Below are 16,907 nucleotides of genomic sequence, written 5' to 3' on the forward strand. Positions count from 1 at the left end.
AGACGTACCCTGTGTTGCCTTTGAAGTCATGTACCTTTCTAATTTCCCCTGTATTTAAGTCTGTCTCACGCTGTTGAAAATTTGTGTAGATGTTCACCCTTAAGTTCAGTGTTAGTAATAGTCCTTTTTAGTACTTAGGCAAAGGAGAGCTATACTGAATGCAGAAGTGTCAGAAGATCTTTCCACTCATGGAACACCACATTGATTTTAGTTTAATAAATGCTTACCTGTGTAAGCAAATATATTTAAATATTGCAGTATTGGGGACCATAATAATTAAGAAGTATAAGTCCAATATTAGAGACTGTTTGTGGAAAAGCTGAGAGTGACACCTTTAAGTTTTTAAAACTGTTCTTTACAAAGTCAGCTGGATTTGAAGTCTATGCAAGTACCAGCAAGCATCCTGACACACATAAAGGAGACGTCTGGGTTTAATGATGGCCTTAAATAGACTCTTGCTTTCTTTTTGCTGGTACCAATTTTATATAGTGGTAAATACTTTAATGTTATACTATTTTTAACTATCTCTCTCTCTCACACATATATATGTATGTTTCTTTAGTTCAAATCTTCTAGCTTCCATGACATTACACTCACAGCAATTGCAGTTAATTGAAATAGACTGCTGGCGGTCTATGAAGCATGGCCATCTGTTTATTCAGTGATTTGAAATTCAGACTAGCGGTGTTTAATTAAACTCTTGTTTCTGGTTTTCCTTTAAGTGTGTGTGTGAGAGAGAGGGAGAGAGGGAGGGAGATAGCAATGTTTACAGGAAGTAAGAACTCTTCTGTAATCAATACCATTCTTTTTTCCATTTTCAGAAGCTCATAATGTTTTATTTTATAATGTAATTTATGTTTAGTGCCATTTTAAAATATATTGATGCCTGTCTCTTGTTTAAAATATAAGCATCCGAAAATGTGACCCATAAAGTTAATTAAGGGGTAGAGGGATGGAAAAATTAAATTATAGAAAAGGTTGAAAGAATGAAACTTACAACTTGGCTGGATCACAGCACGAGATTGGAATGGGGGCGTAAACATCTGCAAATATTCAAAAGGTGAAATTGCCAAGGCTAAGCAAGAAAATAATATGTTAATGTACATCATTGTTGGATGAGCATTTTGGAAAATAAAGGTACTGTCTAAACTCTAGAACATGCCTTGATTTGGAAAGCTCTAAGGTTGACAGTGCTTGCTGAGACAAGATAAGTGTTGCCACTTGGTGTACCTAAAATCAGACTAGACTGTGTTTGTAATAGTGATTATACCCCCCCTCATGTCGGTTTCTAAATTGGTTTTGTGTGGACATACAGTTAAAAAACCAGCAACAAATGAAACCTGCATGTTCTGTATAAATAAAAACTGTGTGCCCATGCACAATCATTTAACGTTTCATTTTACATAGACATACACTTTTATGTAAATGCATTTAAAATACATACATAAAATAACTGAAATTTACAATCAGTTTAGATTTCTGTGCTTTTCACAAAATAGCACGTTATTGTTTTAATTTCACACGTCTCTTCATTTTAATTTCTCTTTACATGTTAAATTTATTTGGCACAAATTTATCCTAACGTTTTCTACAGGGAATTTTTTTTCTGTTGTATGGGAGGAGGGCAGGAAGAAGAAAATTAGGCTTTGATTGCTGTGTGTATTGAGTACTGTATATGTAGGCTTTTAATATTATTGTTAAATGACTTCTTAAAAGACCTGATTCATCAAATTGCATTTGGAATTTAAAAAAAATCTTGAATGAAGAGAAAAGTTTAACTATCATTCCCTTAAAGCTTTATCTAAAGTATGCTCAAAATTATTAAGTATTAATATGTACTAAACCAAAGAATTTTAACTTGAAGATTCTTTGGGAAATAAAAGGTTTCACGTTTGTGCTGGTTTAGACTTTTTATAGTGATAACTGGGGATAGAAATTCAAGTCTCGAGAGTTTGTTGTATCAGGCTCTACATTCAGTCTTGAAAAAGAATGTTCTTTGGCATTAGTTTCCCACAAGCAATTTTTAAGGGCCAGGTCTTGTAAGCTGTTTTGATTCCATACTTAGGAATTTGCTCATATCTTTGGGTTTTGGAGGCTGTGATCAGCAAGAGATTGAACAACTTGGGGAAAACCTCTGGTGTGGGGAAAGGAGAGTTTGGAATAGTAATGCAAAGCATACAGAATATAAACTCTTTCACATTGAAATCCATGCGGGATTGGCAGGAACGCAAGAATGGACACACTGGGTCAAACCAGAGCTCCAGATAGTTTGGTGTCCTGTTTCAGATAAAGGGTGTTTGCAGGTCTCCAAGGAAAAGTACGGGACTGGGAAAAGCACCTTCGCTGTGTCATCCAAGCTTCTAGCAATTTGTGATATTGGGACTTTATACACTGGAGATATCTTTGTTTTCAATGGATCAGGATGACTTTCTCAACATTTCTCATTTCTTTTTGTACTTAGAAGAGCAGTTATTTAAATTTTGCTGGGAATGTTTTTCTTACTCTGTGATGGTTTAACGTTGTAGAAGCTTTCTTGGGAAAAGTGTTAGTTTAAATGCCACAGTAAGTGACACAATAGGTTTTATTCTTGAATTTTTATTAATTTTGTTCTGAAATCCTTCTATTGAATCTTCAATTTGAGACATATCTTTCAATATCTTCCTCTTAAAAAAAAAAAGGGCATTGCCATAAAAGTACTTCAAAGTACTTCATTAGAAGGACTTCCAAATTCACGTAGCTTTCTTTCAATGGTCATGTATTATTTGAAGACATGTTTTTACATCTTGATCTTCTGTTGGCCTTGTGAATGCTGGCAGGCTTCCTGCTTTTGCATGTTCAGGGAGGATTTCTTATTAGTTCTTATGCCTTCAGCAAGTTGTTTCTCAAATATTTCTGGCCATTTTTATCGTGATTTTATATTGAATGTGCCAAAGGTGGTGGTTCTGAACTTGCTTGGGCATGACTTCAAGTTTTTGAACGGTATTTTCTTACCTCTAACAGACTCTTGGCCTTGTTTAGCCACACTGTCTTTGGTTTTATTTGTTTTGGCTTTTCAAAAGTTACTTCATGGTTTATAAAATACAGGATATTGTAAAACTCATATTTTATGGCTATAGTTTAACAGGGGTTGGGACAACTGAAATCAAAAGATGAAAACTTTCTAAAGAAAGGATGGGGGAGATGGTGGAGCTTAAGAATTGCTGTGAAAGGCCTTAAATTCGAGGTTTGTTCTGTAACTCTCAATCTAAAATTCAGTTTCTGTGTAAACAAGTAAAATCTTTCTGATTTTTTTTAATCAATTTTTGAAGACATTCGAATGTATGAGCTCTGAATTATATTAAAATTAATATTTGGGGGGGATAAAAATACAGTTGTGGGACTTAATTGGCAACTCAAGGATAAACATTACAGGAATGCTCTAAGTATCTCAAAATCAATATTAAAATTCAAGAAATTCAGAGAATATTGCAGTTGCAGGCATAGTGAAGATACTCGGGGAACCTTACCTGTGACATGTAACAACATAATGCAAGTGCCATTGCATGCAGGAATGATGGTAGAGATTGAGTGAAAGCTTGTTAAATGAGATGAGCATTACCAGTGGCCTTTATTTAGTATAAACGTAAGTAACAGCTAAACTGTTTTTTGGATCAACATAGTAGAAGCCAAATCTTTGGTCTTTAAAAGCTTGCGCACGGTTTGCACACATTTGCACGTGCACACAGACACAGAGAAAACAGCCTCCCCTTTAAGTACCCCCACCACGTCCCCAAAAAGTAGAGGCCAAAACCACACTTGTAAGGCCACTTGGAACTCTTTAGTGAATGGTTTTTGTTGGTATATGAATGTAAACAAAGGAAGATGGGTATTATTTGGAGGGAAAACATTTGTGAGCAAAACCCAACCGCAGTAGAAACAATAGTCCGTTTTTTGGCTGTACTTTAAGAAAACATTTCCTATTTTTTCCTGAGCATAATAGGACTCAAAGACTTTGTGTATGTTCTTCTCATTGAAAATAATATCAAATGTGACATTAAATCTCCTCCCCAGTTGGAATATCCATGATGATTGTGAATATTCATCTACTAACTGTGCCAAAAGTAATACTACTGGGATAAGAGACAGGCTGTGTTTTTCCTGGGAGATGAGTTGAAAAGTAACAATTTGTTTTTGATATACTGAACCTTAAATATAAAATATAAAATTTTCAGTAAGAGCTAACACAGGAGACTTTGAAAATGCAACTAGAAGTGGAATTTTTTGAGTGGAAATGTAGGTACTGAGAATAATGTGTTGCATTCCTTTTCACTTCTTTACAGCAGTAGGTAGTAGAAAGCATTTTTACTTGTTCTTCGTGCATGGGTGGTGTGCTTTGTGTATCTCTACCAGCCATTGAAGCCAGCAAACCTTTTAATATTGCATTTCTGAAGATAGAAGGTTTTGCATTATTTACTAAATGCAGGAATTCTGTAACACAAAGCTGCAAAATCTTCAGCTTTTACTAGAATCCATTTGAGGATAATATTTGATACAAGAAGGGTACAGTGATGTGATGTCCTAGGGAGGATTTAAATGGGACCTAATTATGGTTTAGAATCCTAAAGAAAAGGGAGTAGAATCTTTAAATATATCCAGCTCTTTCAGAAAAATCAAGCATGTTAACAAATATAATTGGGCGTCAGGATTGAGCCCAAAGTCGTGTTTTGTTGAGGAAGTAGCAGGGTTGTCAGATTTATGGACCCAAACTGAGGTGTAGTTGAGGATTCAGTTGGGAAAAATCTTTCACTGATGTCTTGCTCTTCTTCCCTGCCCAGAGTCTATTCCTGACTGAATGAAAATCAGATACAGATAACAGCAATGTTTTAGGAATACATACACAGACTGTATGTATTCTGTGTAAATAAGCAGAATGTACCTGACTCCCTTAATAATTTCTCGATTTCCAGATCCTAAAGGACTGGCTGTTACGGTCTCTGGTCCAAAGCAATGGCCTCTGTTTTTATAAAGGCATTTTAGGGATTACATCAAAACACTTAAAAAGCTGTGTTAGATATGCATACATATATATGATGTATCAGTCCATGAAGTGAAAAGTGGCACAGTTTGTATTGTGAAGAATCACAGAATTGTTTAGCTTGGAAGGAACCTCTGGAGTTCGAGTCCAGCCCCCTGCTCAAGGAGGGTTCTCTTGTTTTTGAAATCCTTACCAATAAGGAAATAAGCGTATTCACTTTTCCTCCCCCTGCCTCTTCCTACTCAAACTTTTACTTTTTGTTCCTATCTGTCCTTCTTTCCAGTCCATTGTGTGCCTCATGGATGCTTTTACTGGCAAAACGGAACAGGTAGTACAGATTAGGAAATGACACCTATGGAGAGATGGCTTGTGCTTGTTGAATTGGTTGTTGAGCTATCCCCTCAGCCAGCATTTCAGTCTCTCCTTATAGAAGCCACTAAACGGTAGATTTTTTACTTGAAAACTCATTTTTGACAGGAACCGCAGTGACTTACAAATCTGCAGAGTAAATATTTTTCAAGGAAGCTTTAATGTCAATGAATTGACTTGTGATGTAGGACTTTGGGCTTTGTGATCCCTGTGCGTTGAGGGCAGTAGAGACTGCGCTGGAATCCAGAGACTGCCGATACCCGGGCACGGGGCCGCTTGTCTGTCTGGCCTGCGTCCTTCTGGGTCCGTGCTCCAGGCGTCCAGAGGAATTTCACATGCAAATCTTGTATCCTGTACAGATTGTTTGAGCTACACTCTGTGAGATAGGTATTATGATACAGTTAACCTCTTTGGAGAAATATGTATTATCTCTCAAAATCAGCCTGGTCCTGTAAGATTTGGGGAATAATAGGTAATTTAATGCATTGCAGATGAAGCAGCTGCATATGGAGAAGAGTTATGTCATTGTTACAGTGAACCAGAGTAGAGGAAGAAAGAGGTTTATCTCCAGACAGATCAGTATTTACCTCTGAAGTGAATGCTTCTGTCAAGAGTTCAGGCTTTGTGTCCAGATGCCGTTTGGAGGCTTCAGTGCTGTAGCATGTGGTGTCTGAACTAACTTACTACTACCACAAGGCTGTGTGAAGAGAGAGGAAGCAACAGGCAGAGATGATTTGTGGGAATGGTGGCGTTAAGAAGCAGTCAATTAAACGCAGTACCGCAATGTTCAAAGCTGAGGGTTTTGTCCACAAAATAATCAGAATGGTTGACTTGCCTTTGGAAGGGTTGTTTTGAAGCAGAACTGGATGGATGCAACAATCAAAGAGTGCTTATTGCCTCTTGAAATTTTAATTGGACTTAATGTAATAATACATTGTAAGCATGAAGTTGCACAGGCTTTTTAGAAGTGGTAGTCTCCTGCAGAAGGGCTGCTGCTCGGAGAGTGGTGTGTTCATAACCCGGGGCAGCAGCCAGCTGTGCAGCACTGTCTCCTCTGAACACTCCTGGTCCTGTTCTTGTTTGCCATACCTTGCCCAAATGGCTTGAACTGGAGGCAAGAATATAACGTGAAATGGAGACTCCAGCAAACTGAACTCTGTTTTTGTGTCTTAAATATTTTTCTGTAATTGGGAGAAAGTAATTACAGAACCCTAGAATGGTTTGGGTTGGAAGGGACCTTAAAGCTCATCTGGTTCCAACCCCCCTGCTGCGGGCAGGGACACCCTCCACTAGACCGGGTTGCCCAAAGCCCCATCCAACCTGGCCTTGAACAGTGCCAGGGATCGAGGCCTCCACAACTTCTCTGGGCAACCTGTTCCAGTGCCTCACCACCCTCACAGTGAAGAATTTCTTCCTAATATCTGATGTAAATCTCCCCTCCTTCAGCTTAAACCCATTACCCCTTGTCCTGTCACTACCTCCCCTTGTGAACAGTCCCTCTCCAACTTTCTTGCAGGCCCTTTTTAGGTACTGGAAGGCTGCTCTAATGTCTCTCTGGGGCCTTCTCTTCTCCAGGCTGAACAACCCAAACTCTCTCAGCCTGTCTTCATAGGAGAGGTGCTCCAGCCCTCTGATCATCTATGTGGCCCTTCTCTGGACTTGCTCCAGCAGATCCCTGTCCTTCTTATGTTGGAGACCCCAGAGCTGGACGCAGTACTCCAGGTGGGGTCTCAGGAGAGTGGAGTAGAGAGGGAGAATCCCTTCCCTCGACCTGCTGGTCACGCTTCTTTGGTGCAGCCCAGGGCTGCAAGTGTACATTGCCAGGCCATGTTGAGCTTCTTGTCCACCAAGACCCCCAAGTCCTCTTCAGGGCTACTCTCAATCCAGTTACGTACATTTAGTTAGCTACTATCTTATTTCCTTTCCTGTAAATTCTATATGATGAAAATGATGTAGTTTGGAGAGATGTAGTATTTTTACGAAGACATCAATCACAACAAAGCTTCTGATGAAGGCCTAGGCAAAAATAGTTCACTTTTCCTTTTCAGTTTAACTGAAAGTAATCTTTCAATATGTATTAAATGTAAAAAAGAGTGTAAAATCCACATCCACTTTAATGGAACTACATTATTTTTCTTCATTCTAATCTCTCTCGGAGGTACATCTGAAATTCTTCTTGTTCATGATAATTGAAACAAATCGCTTTTTTTAAATAAAGTTATCGGGCATTTTCCACTATTTGGAAGTGAAGGATAAATACACTTGGCGTATTTTAACTATTTAGTCTTTTTTTTTTCCTGTCTGTAAAATTGTAGAAAAGCTGAATGAGTTGTTCTTCAGAGTGATTTTAGTTTATTTTGCCCATATTAAAAACTTGAAGACATAGAAAGTGTTTTCCCACCTTTCCTTAGAGAAGATACTTTAGACGCAGTTTGTCTGGATGTTGAATTTGTCTTTTGTTATCTTTGAAACCTACCCAAATTTACTGAAGTTACAAACTTTTGGAAAATTTCCATTTGCATATTCTTAGTAGATGTTCATTAGTTTGGAAGTGAAATCATCTAAGCATTTTCTGTCTGTGACAAGAATGTGCTCCATTGATCCCTCTAGGATCAATGCTTTAGGAATTGGACAGGACTTTGTTTGCAGGTGTTCTTCCTGGCAGCAGGTCAGTAAGTTAAAAATTTCCCCTGCTAGTAGGAAGGCAAGATGCAGCAACTGATAGGAGTACAGAAAGCTAAAGTTATGCAACTTTAATTTAGTGTTCTACTGCATTATCCTAGACTGTAGCATTTTATGTCTTTTCAGAATTAGACTTTAACTTTTTATTTTAATATGCCACTGACTGTATCAGTATCTTGCCAGCCAGATATTTTTATTGTGCTTTATTTTGTTTTTTAAAATCATTGGCTTGTGGTTTTTAGTCAGCTCTTTCTAGAGATGCTGGTAATGATAACCAGAGCTTATTAAGATACAGGTTTCACCGTGTTTCCATTAGGCATAAATAGAAGTTATTCAGGAAATAAAGCAGAAATAGTACGTTTTTAACTTGTTAACTGACACTTCTTTTCTAGGCGCTACTATTTAACTGAAAATAACAGCAGCAAAGTTGCAACAACTTAAGGCCGGGTTCAGACGCTGCTGTGTGGAATAGATAATAAAATACAGATAACCTGTAACTTCTATCTTTAGCTTCTGAAAAGAGTAGAGTCATTCTTTGGCAGTGGAGTAAACCAGATAAATTTTTTCATTCTCGAATGAATGTGAGTAGTGCAAGTTTCCATTTTGTACTCCTTTAAAACAAATTCCAACACTTTGTGTTGAGGTACTGTACTTTTCAATAGCTAGACAGGCTCCGGCAGCTTGTCAGAGTTCCATAAGCTCTCTGCTTATGGCTTGCAGAAAGCAAGCTAGATTTTCATTTCTCCTTCCATTCAACAGGAGTCTCTTTCATGTCTGAAAATTGAAAACGCGTGTTTTTCAGTGTGGTGCATGGATGTGTGTGTGCCCTCTGGCACACCTGTTTCTAATTTCCTGACTTGAAAGCATCTCCCATCAAAAGAAGCAGAAGAACAATTTCTTTCTGACACGCTGCTCGGAGGCCCTTGTTTTGCAGAAGACCTTCCTTTCGTTTGCCATCTTGGTTCCATTGGTAGAACTTTATAAGATGCAGAGCATGCATTGTATGGGACATTCAGCTTATATTGTGCTGGGTTCTTTCCCTTCTTGTTGTGGTTACTTCAAGCATTAGACATCTACTTGAGAAGTCACTATGCTGAGGAAAAACCAGTAATTTGATCCTTAGTTTCTTGCATGAAGCTCAAATTAAGGACCAAAGTCTATAGCGAGTTAAGGTTTGTATAAGCTGTGAATTAAGTAGAGTATTAGTTACTGTTTGGTACAGAAGGTTAGATTAAAATGTAAATGTTATAGCTCAGATTTCTTACCTTTTTCTTTAAAATAGTATGCAGTGTAAAATAATATCCAATAGAATAGCTGAAAATCAAAGATGTTAACAATCTTAAACAAAAAAACCAAAAACCAAACCACAAACCCCCTTTAGTAGTAACTTGGTGGTTGTGAAAGTGTTGGATAGGCTAACTAGCGAATTACTACAGAATAGAGCTATTGACTATTAAAGATCAATTAGGAAGGCAAAATACAAAATTTTAAGCTTTAGCTTCAATGTTACTGACTTGTCTGTTTTCCCAGTTCAGCAACTGACACTTTCACAAACAGCATCTGGATTGTCTCCGTAGCTACCGTGCTGCGGTATGTACCTATCCGGTGGGATGCTGTTGAATTATATTAGTTTCATTTACTCACAAGCTAAACAGAACAAAACATTCAAAAAGACTTAGAGCTTAAAAAAAATTATATGTGTACAGCTAAACAGTACTTGAAATGCAAAGACTGGGTCTGGCTCTACAGCATAATGGCTAGTGGTTCCTATGCTCATAAAACTTGCCTTTGCTAAGATTTGTTCGGTACTAATACGATCAGGTATATGCAGAAAACACTAAATATGTGCCTCAGGGTATGTACTTCTATGTAACGTTATGGACTATAACAAATAAAAAAATCTTAAGTCTTTAAATGGCTCAGTGAGGTGTCCAGTTCACATTTATACCTGCAAAGGTATGCAACCCTTATAGGTTTCTTGTCTTGTGCATATATGGATGTTCAGGCACCAAAGAGTTGCTTTATAGAGTATCTGCCCACTACTAGAATTGTGAGTGACACTGAAAAAATTCTTCTTGTTTGTTGGCATAGTAACAGGTTTCCATGATCGGTTCCCGTCTCTCATTCCTCTGCAAGAAGGCGTGTGTCTCACTTGTTGTACAGCGCTGCACAGCGTAACAGGTACTTCTGGTTTGCCCGATCTGTGATTTACGAACTGGCAACATCTGGCACATGGGGTGTGGAGTGCAGGAACAACCATCTTGCTGTGCTTGAAGCTCGAAAAATGCCTGTTGGGGGCTTTGTGCTTCTCTGTGCTATTTTTGGCTGAAGGAGTAACTTGAGAGGACTACAGATACATATATAACTGTTCAGTTACAATAGGATAACAAAAGAAAAAGAGACTATGAACGAAAAAAAAGAGGTGGTAGATTCTCAGATTATTCTTGTGGGGATCTTGTATGAATCAATGAGTGTCTGAATAGGAGAAGTGGTATTATTCTCAGAAGTGACACATTTAAATACCCACAGAAAAGGGAAGTCATATTTCACTGTTGGTCAGCTTTGCACTTTGAAAGAAACACTGCATTAAAAGCATGATCCAAGATGATATGTGTCTCTGAAAATCAATTCTGATGCTTTCTGTATGATCTCCAAGTGGTTTTCAGACAGGGTTGTAAAGTTCTAGTTGAAGACAGGTGTGGGGTGTGGATTTTGGTTGTTTGGTTTTCTTGATTCCCCCCCCCCCCCCCCCCCTTTTTTTTTTTTTTAAGATTCTGGATCTCACCAAACCGATTGGTTTGAGGGCAAAATAAATGTATTATGACTGTTGAGCCTTATCCTTCTTTGCTTCCCTTGTCATAGGAGCCGTGTGCCTTTAGGAATCTGGTTTTTAAACTTAGTTCCCCTTAACCTAGGAGGCTAGAAACTTGCATCAAAATGCTAATCTTTATCTGTCTTTGTGTTTGTTTATTTGTTTATCAAAATAGAATATACACCTTCTGTCTATACGTTGCTCACTTTGCAAGTAGTGGTCCTAGAGGCCAACAACTAACTGTACTTAGCCCTGCAAACATGGACAACAGTAGTTCCAACAGTAGTATTTTTGTCAGCAGATGGGTTATGACTAGGCAACACGGTGTTTGCGCAATATTACTGTGTTAGGAAAATAATTTTTTTATTATATGAAACAGTAATTTTAGTGAGAAACACTAATTTAACCCAGTAAATTTTTCCAGATAGTCATCTCCATTTGAGTCACTCTTATGTGAAGGCTTATGGAAGCTTTGATCTCTCATTGCAAAGCCTGTGTCTCTGAGATATAATGAGCTTCAGGTTACCAAAGAAGTCATCATCTTAACTGGGAAAGGATAATAAAATGATTTAAACTCTGTTTACAGGAAAGTTACTAAAACAAGTGTATTTGAGACTTCAGTGTAGAACTGAAAAATTCTTATTAGGAGTCCCTGTTGGTTTGGTTTTAGTGTTATTCAGTGAAAAAAATGCAAAGTGTAATAAAACATGGAGTTAAACGTAGTATAGTGTGAGACAGTTAAGCAAATGAACCAGATTTACATTTTCATCAGCTAGTGTGCATGATTTAGAAATGTGTTAAAGTAGCTTTGACTGTCGTTGCTGTCTTGAGTCATGTTAATACAACTTTTTCAGAAGTTGGCTAAGGCTGGTGGTTACATTACAAGTGAATGGAACTATAAATTTGAACCCACAACTTTATATTGTAAGTTATAAATCAGGTTTCGATTACTGTAATTCTGTATACATTTATTTTGTGTCTAGGCCTAGTATTATCTACAGTGTTTTCCCAGTTTGAGACTGTAAAGACATACTGGTCTGCTAAACACGCAAGGCAGTTCACGCTCTAGTATTTGGTTCTAACGAAGCAATAGGAAGGGCAATTCTATTGGAATAATTAGGGCAATTCTTTTTCCCAGCCTTTAGCTGGTCAAAATATGTGAAATAGTGCTGAGTTGTTTTTCTCATTGAAAATTAGATGTTCCTACATCAAAAACTGCAATAACAAATTTTTCTTTTCAAATCGAGGGGATTATTTTCATAGTTATCTGTCCCTGCAGATTGCTGGCATGTGACATGTTGAAAGATTTTTACGTACACTGCCAGCAGCCGTCTGTAAGTTTGCTGCTTTATAGGTTGACATAAATATGACAAAAAGAAATGACATTGTCTGTGGGGATGTAGAGATGTGTGATGTGTTAGTAGAATTGCAAGGCTGCTTTCCTTGTGGTTGATCCTGGATCACAGCAGTGGGTTGCAGCTGTTCTTAACCCATATTAAGTTTTCTCTCTCTTAATTTTTTTTTTTTTTTTTGTCACAGACTTGATGTTATGGGAACTCTTCAATAAAGTCATTCTCTTGGGGGGAAAATAACATTTTACATCAAGCTAAGAAATGGCTATTGTCTTTTTGATGCCAATTTAGGAATTACTTAAAAATTGTGAAGTAGTAACATCTGGTTTTGTTAATAGATGCATAGGAGATGCATAAGCTCACTCTGATTTTTGTGTCTCATTTGCTTGATTCACGTTCTAAGTCCCATGCTTCTTACCTCACGTAGAGCATAGATGTTATATTTAAAGGTGTTAACAGGTTCTTTTCAAGAAAAAAGTCAACTTGCTAAGTTTTAGCTGGGGTGTATGCTTATTTCATTTTATTCTTTACAGAAAAACTTCACAATGATTAAATTTTCTTAGTTTTACTAAAAGTGACAGCCATGTTGTGATCTATAGGTCAAATGCATCTTGAGTTTTTGCATATTCTTTGTACATTATCTTGGCTAAATATTCGATAACTCTCAATTCTATTGTGGACAAAAGCTTTCGAGCGTAGATATAATGAGGCAATGAACGGACAGGTCCTTCTGTAAGCAGCTGTTGAGAACACCATATTGTGTGAGCCTCTTGAAGATAATATCCTAACCAGGACACTTAGGTCAGTAACTCAAGAGCTTGACAGGCTCGGTGAAACCACTTTTTTCTTGTCCTCTCAAGAACTGCCTCCCTTTGCTGTGTGATCGTTGTAGTATTTCAGCGCTCTTATTTTCCTCTAAATTTATAACTGTTTTTTACTCACTCTATTTGCTATACAAAGAATTTCTTGTCTTGCTGTTGTGCCAATTATATGTAGATTCAATGCCAAAGTACCCTGCTTCAAACAATTCAGTGTAACCAAATTGTATTAATCAGGAGACACTGCCCATTAGAAGGAGTAAGTAACTGAAGACTAAGGTGTAATTTTGATGATTGAAAATACCAAGATATTAGGACGTGTGTACACAATTTTTCTGCAACCTGGTCCCTGGACTTATTGACATGTAATGCATATGTAATGTTCCATAGGGGTTTTTTATTGTGGGTTTTTTTAATCTTGGAATAGAGGGGTGAGGAGGTTTGTTGTTTGGTTTTTTGGTTTGGTTCTTTTTTTCCTTTTTCTGCTTTGTTAGCAGGCTTTGAAGAACAGTATTTTTAAACTCACTTTGCCTTTAAAGGGAAGGATGTAATTGTGTGACAAGTAACCAGAAAGAAAGATTCTTGGAGTAGGTTGCCATGTTAATTAAGGCTTAAAAGCGATGGCAAGAGCAAGCAGCCAGTCTGTGAGCAGCTCCTAGACACAGCGCTAGACCTGCCGATGTGAGTTCATGCAATGCTGTGCCCAAACTGGTCAGCGTTCCAAACTCAGCATATTGGGAAGCACAGCGATGAGACGCTCAACAGGCTGCGCTGGAGCCAGTTTGGGTTGAGTTTGTTTATTAGTTCTTTCTTTGTGCCAGATCTAGGCTGACTTGAGCCAGACTTGCTCGGTTTTCTTTGTTCTGGGCTTGGTAGTGTTTCCAGTAAAGTGAGTGTTATCCATGGAGACTGAGCTGCCTTTGTCTGAAGCCATCTTAGGTCTGATGTCTTACCAGCTCCGGCTCTCTGCCGTGTGAAAGCAGCTAGATTGTTTCCACCCATAAATTGTCTCTGGAAGCTGTGTAGGTGTATTTATGTAGTTCTGCACCTGAGCTACTAAGTCCAACTGGATTATAACAGATTTTTTTATGGAGCCAGAACAGTGCTTGCATCTTGTCATGGTTAATGAGACATTTGCTAGAAATATATATTGATAATTAGGAAATGACTATATTTGGCTTCTCTCTATATCTATACTGGTGTCTAATACAATTTGGGGCCCTGATATACTCTGCAGTTACAAGTCCGATCAAACTGTAATCACCTAAATGTAGATAATATGAAATCATTGTCATATTACAGCTGTAAATTAGTTAGTTGTGTTTTTCCCTTTTTTCCTAACTGGATAACACATTTCAGCTTAACTGGCACTTACGTAGACCTCTTCTAGCTGCTTCATCTGCTTCCTTGCCATTGAGGAAAAATGTCAACAAATGGGAGGCATAGTAGTACGATGACTTTAGTATATAGGCAGAAGGTACCACCAGTGTGGTTCCCTGTCCAAGAAAACGTTGATCCAATAAACGTGCACTGTACCATTTGACCACAGCTGTATGTCCCAAAGCACATTACAGGAATGGAAAAGAGCATGGGAGAAAAACAGCAGGCATGAAAGCGTTCCTACACAGTAGGAACTAATGACCTGTTTGTCTTCATCATCAACAGATTTCACGGGGTAGTTACAGAAAGCACTGAAGTAATAAGTGGTTGTTTGCTGGAGCTTTTTAGTTTCTTAAACCTTTAAAAATTACAGGAATTTTTATTAGGAGTCCTATGACCAACCTGTCAAAAAAGCATAGGTAAATTCACATATTCCTTTGTTGACAAAATGCTAAATCAGATGGACTAAATAGAAGATTACATCATGCAAAGGAGTTACTGTGGCATTCACTAAAGATGTTCCTGGTTTCAAGACAATTGCATCCAAGGATCATTCCTGTGAGAATGATTAGTAAGTGGATTCTTTGAGAGAGAATTGCAGGATCTGGATAAAGATGACAAGTCAGAGATAGTTTTCCTGTTTCTTCTGACTATTTCTTTTTCTTCTTTCTGTACTTAACCCTTTTTCCTTTATGATTTTGTGCAGTACAAATTTCAGGAAAGTTGTGAGAAAAACTCTTGACAGCATTGAATTTTCATGTGACTCAGTGCCACTCTTTTAAAAAAAAATAAAAGAAAATATGGCAGACCTCTGTCGTATGCTTTTTTTTTTTTTTTTTTTTAAATTTGGCTGTGATGGTGTAAAATAATGACAGAGTCTCTTGATAGTGATATCTGTATTTTGACTGTTCCCAATCTTAATATTTCTTTAGGTTGTGGAGAGCACCTTGTCCGAACCATACTGGCCAGAGAATGTTCATGTGCTTTGCAAACAGAAGATGCCCACCAAGCTCTCCTAGAGACTATGCAAAACAAGTTTATTGGTAAGTATATGGTGCTAATTGCCTAAGTATTGCATAACATTATTTAAAATGCAATTAACCGTATTAAATAAAATTATGATACTTATTTTTGTGATTTCTGCTGAAGCCTTATGTTGCGGGTGGTTTCAAATTTAGTATGGTGTTACATCTGAAAAATGCTAAATCAAACTACAGAAGAATATTTTAGGAAATCTAAAGGAAAACCCTTGGAAACATCTCAGTTGGTGTATGAGTCATAGAATACCCGGAGAGGTTTGAAGAAAGAATTTCCTGCCTGAATCACTGGCTGTGGTGTACAATTGCATATTTTAGAATTGGTGGTTTAGGAGCAATAATAAAAATTATTCATCACGTTAACCCTTTTAAATAGAATAGACCTCCAAACCACTGTGTGCTCTAATTAAATGCTTTGAGCAGACAGGTTCTGATTTGCTATTTACATGATGAAATTAATTTGTGGAAAATGTGAAGTAGACTTCATTCAAGACTATTGTAAGGTAAAACCAATTTTTTTCCTTGATTTGAGAGGATTGCACGTGACTACTTATACATGTTTAATTTCTTGTGAATATAGATCTTGTTTTCTTTCTTCAAGTCATAACCAAAATATGAATGTGGAATTTTATATCTATATAAGCTTGAACTTTTGAAGATAGCATAGATTCCATTGAGGCTTCTGGCATATATGTTGGCTTGCACTGTCTTTATACCCCTTAAAATTTTTGAAGCTTTAGAATCCACAGACAATTTTGACCTTCAGAATTTCTTGTGGACAGCATAACACTTCTTGTACACTGGGCTGGCAAAGTTCATTTTTATGATATTTTAATTAGAACCGAAAGAGGGACATATGCATACCTTTTTGGGATCCAGGAGCCGTTGCCCTTGGTCTTGGCAAGCAATGCATTGCAATTTCTTTATTTCTGTTTATAATGTTGAATCCATATTAAACTCTGCTTCTGACAACGTTACATTTGACTGAGAGTAAGTCACCTTTGCGTTGGAAGGCTGCACTTGATAGTCTACTACTATATTCAGTCATTTCTAGAACAAAGTAATCCTGGGACGTTCCCCCAAAAAATTACGATCCAAGTAGCACAAATGTAATGTTTTGTATTTAATTACTTAATGGAGCAGTGCTGACATGGGTGGGGAAAAAAAAAATAATTTAGCCACCTTGTTTTTTTGGTGTGTAGGTGAAGTGCTTGAATTCCTCATTTTGATTAGAAAGCATAAAATCTAGTTTGCTCTCAGCTCTCCTATGAATGAAGACTGATTGAGGAAAACCTTAAAATCCAGATACATCTTGCTGTTTACACGTGACATAGTACTAAATTTGTAGCCATTAGTGTTATTTTGGGGGACCCTGGCAATTCTGAAGATGGAATGCAATGTCTTGCTGATACAGTGCAACAGTTGAAAAAATGCATTACGCTG

At 37.5% G+C, this 16,907-nt stretch overlaps 1 protein-coding gene across 1 annotated transcript in view; it reads left to right on the plus strand.

The window, feature by feature from the left end:
• The window catches only part of TASP1 (taspase 1), an 89,301-nt gene that overhangs the window by 46,419 nt on the left and 25,975 nt on the right, over positions 1–16,907 (plus strand). Inside the window, 1 exon segment of the mRNA XM_075749762.1 lies at positions 15,360–15,470. Coding sequence (XP_075605877.1) covers positions 15,360–15,470 — 111 coding nt within the window.

This window comes from Balearica regulorum, chromosome 3 (assembly GCF_011004875.1).
Source record: "Balearica regulorum gibbericeps isolate bBalReg1 chromosome 3, bBalReg1.pri, whole genome shotgun sequence".
NCBI classification, from domain to species: Eukaryota; Metazoa; Chordata; class Aves; order Gruiformes; family Gruidae; genus Balearica; species Balearica regulorum.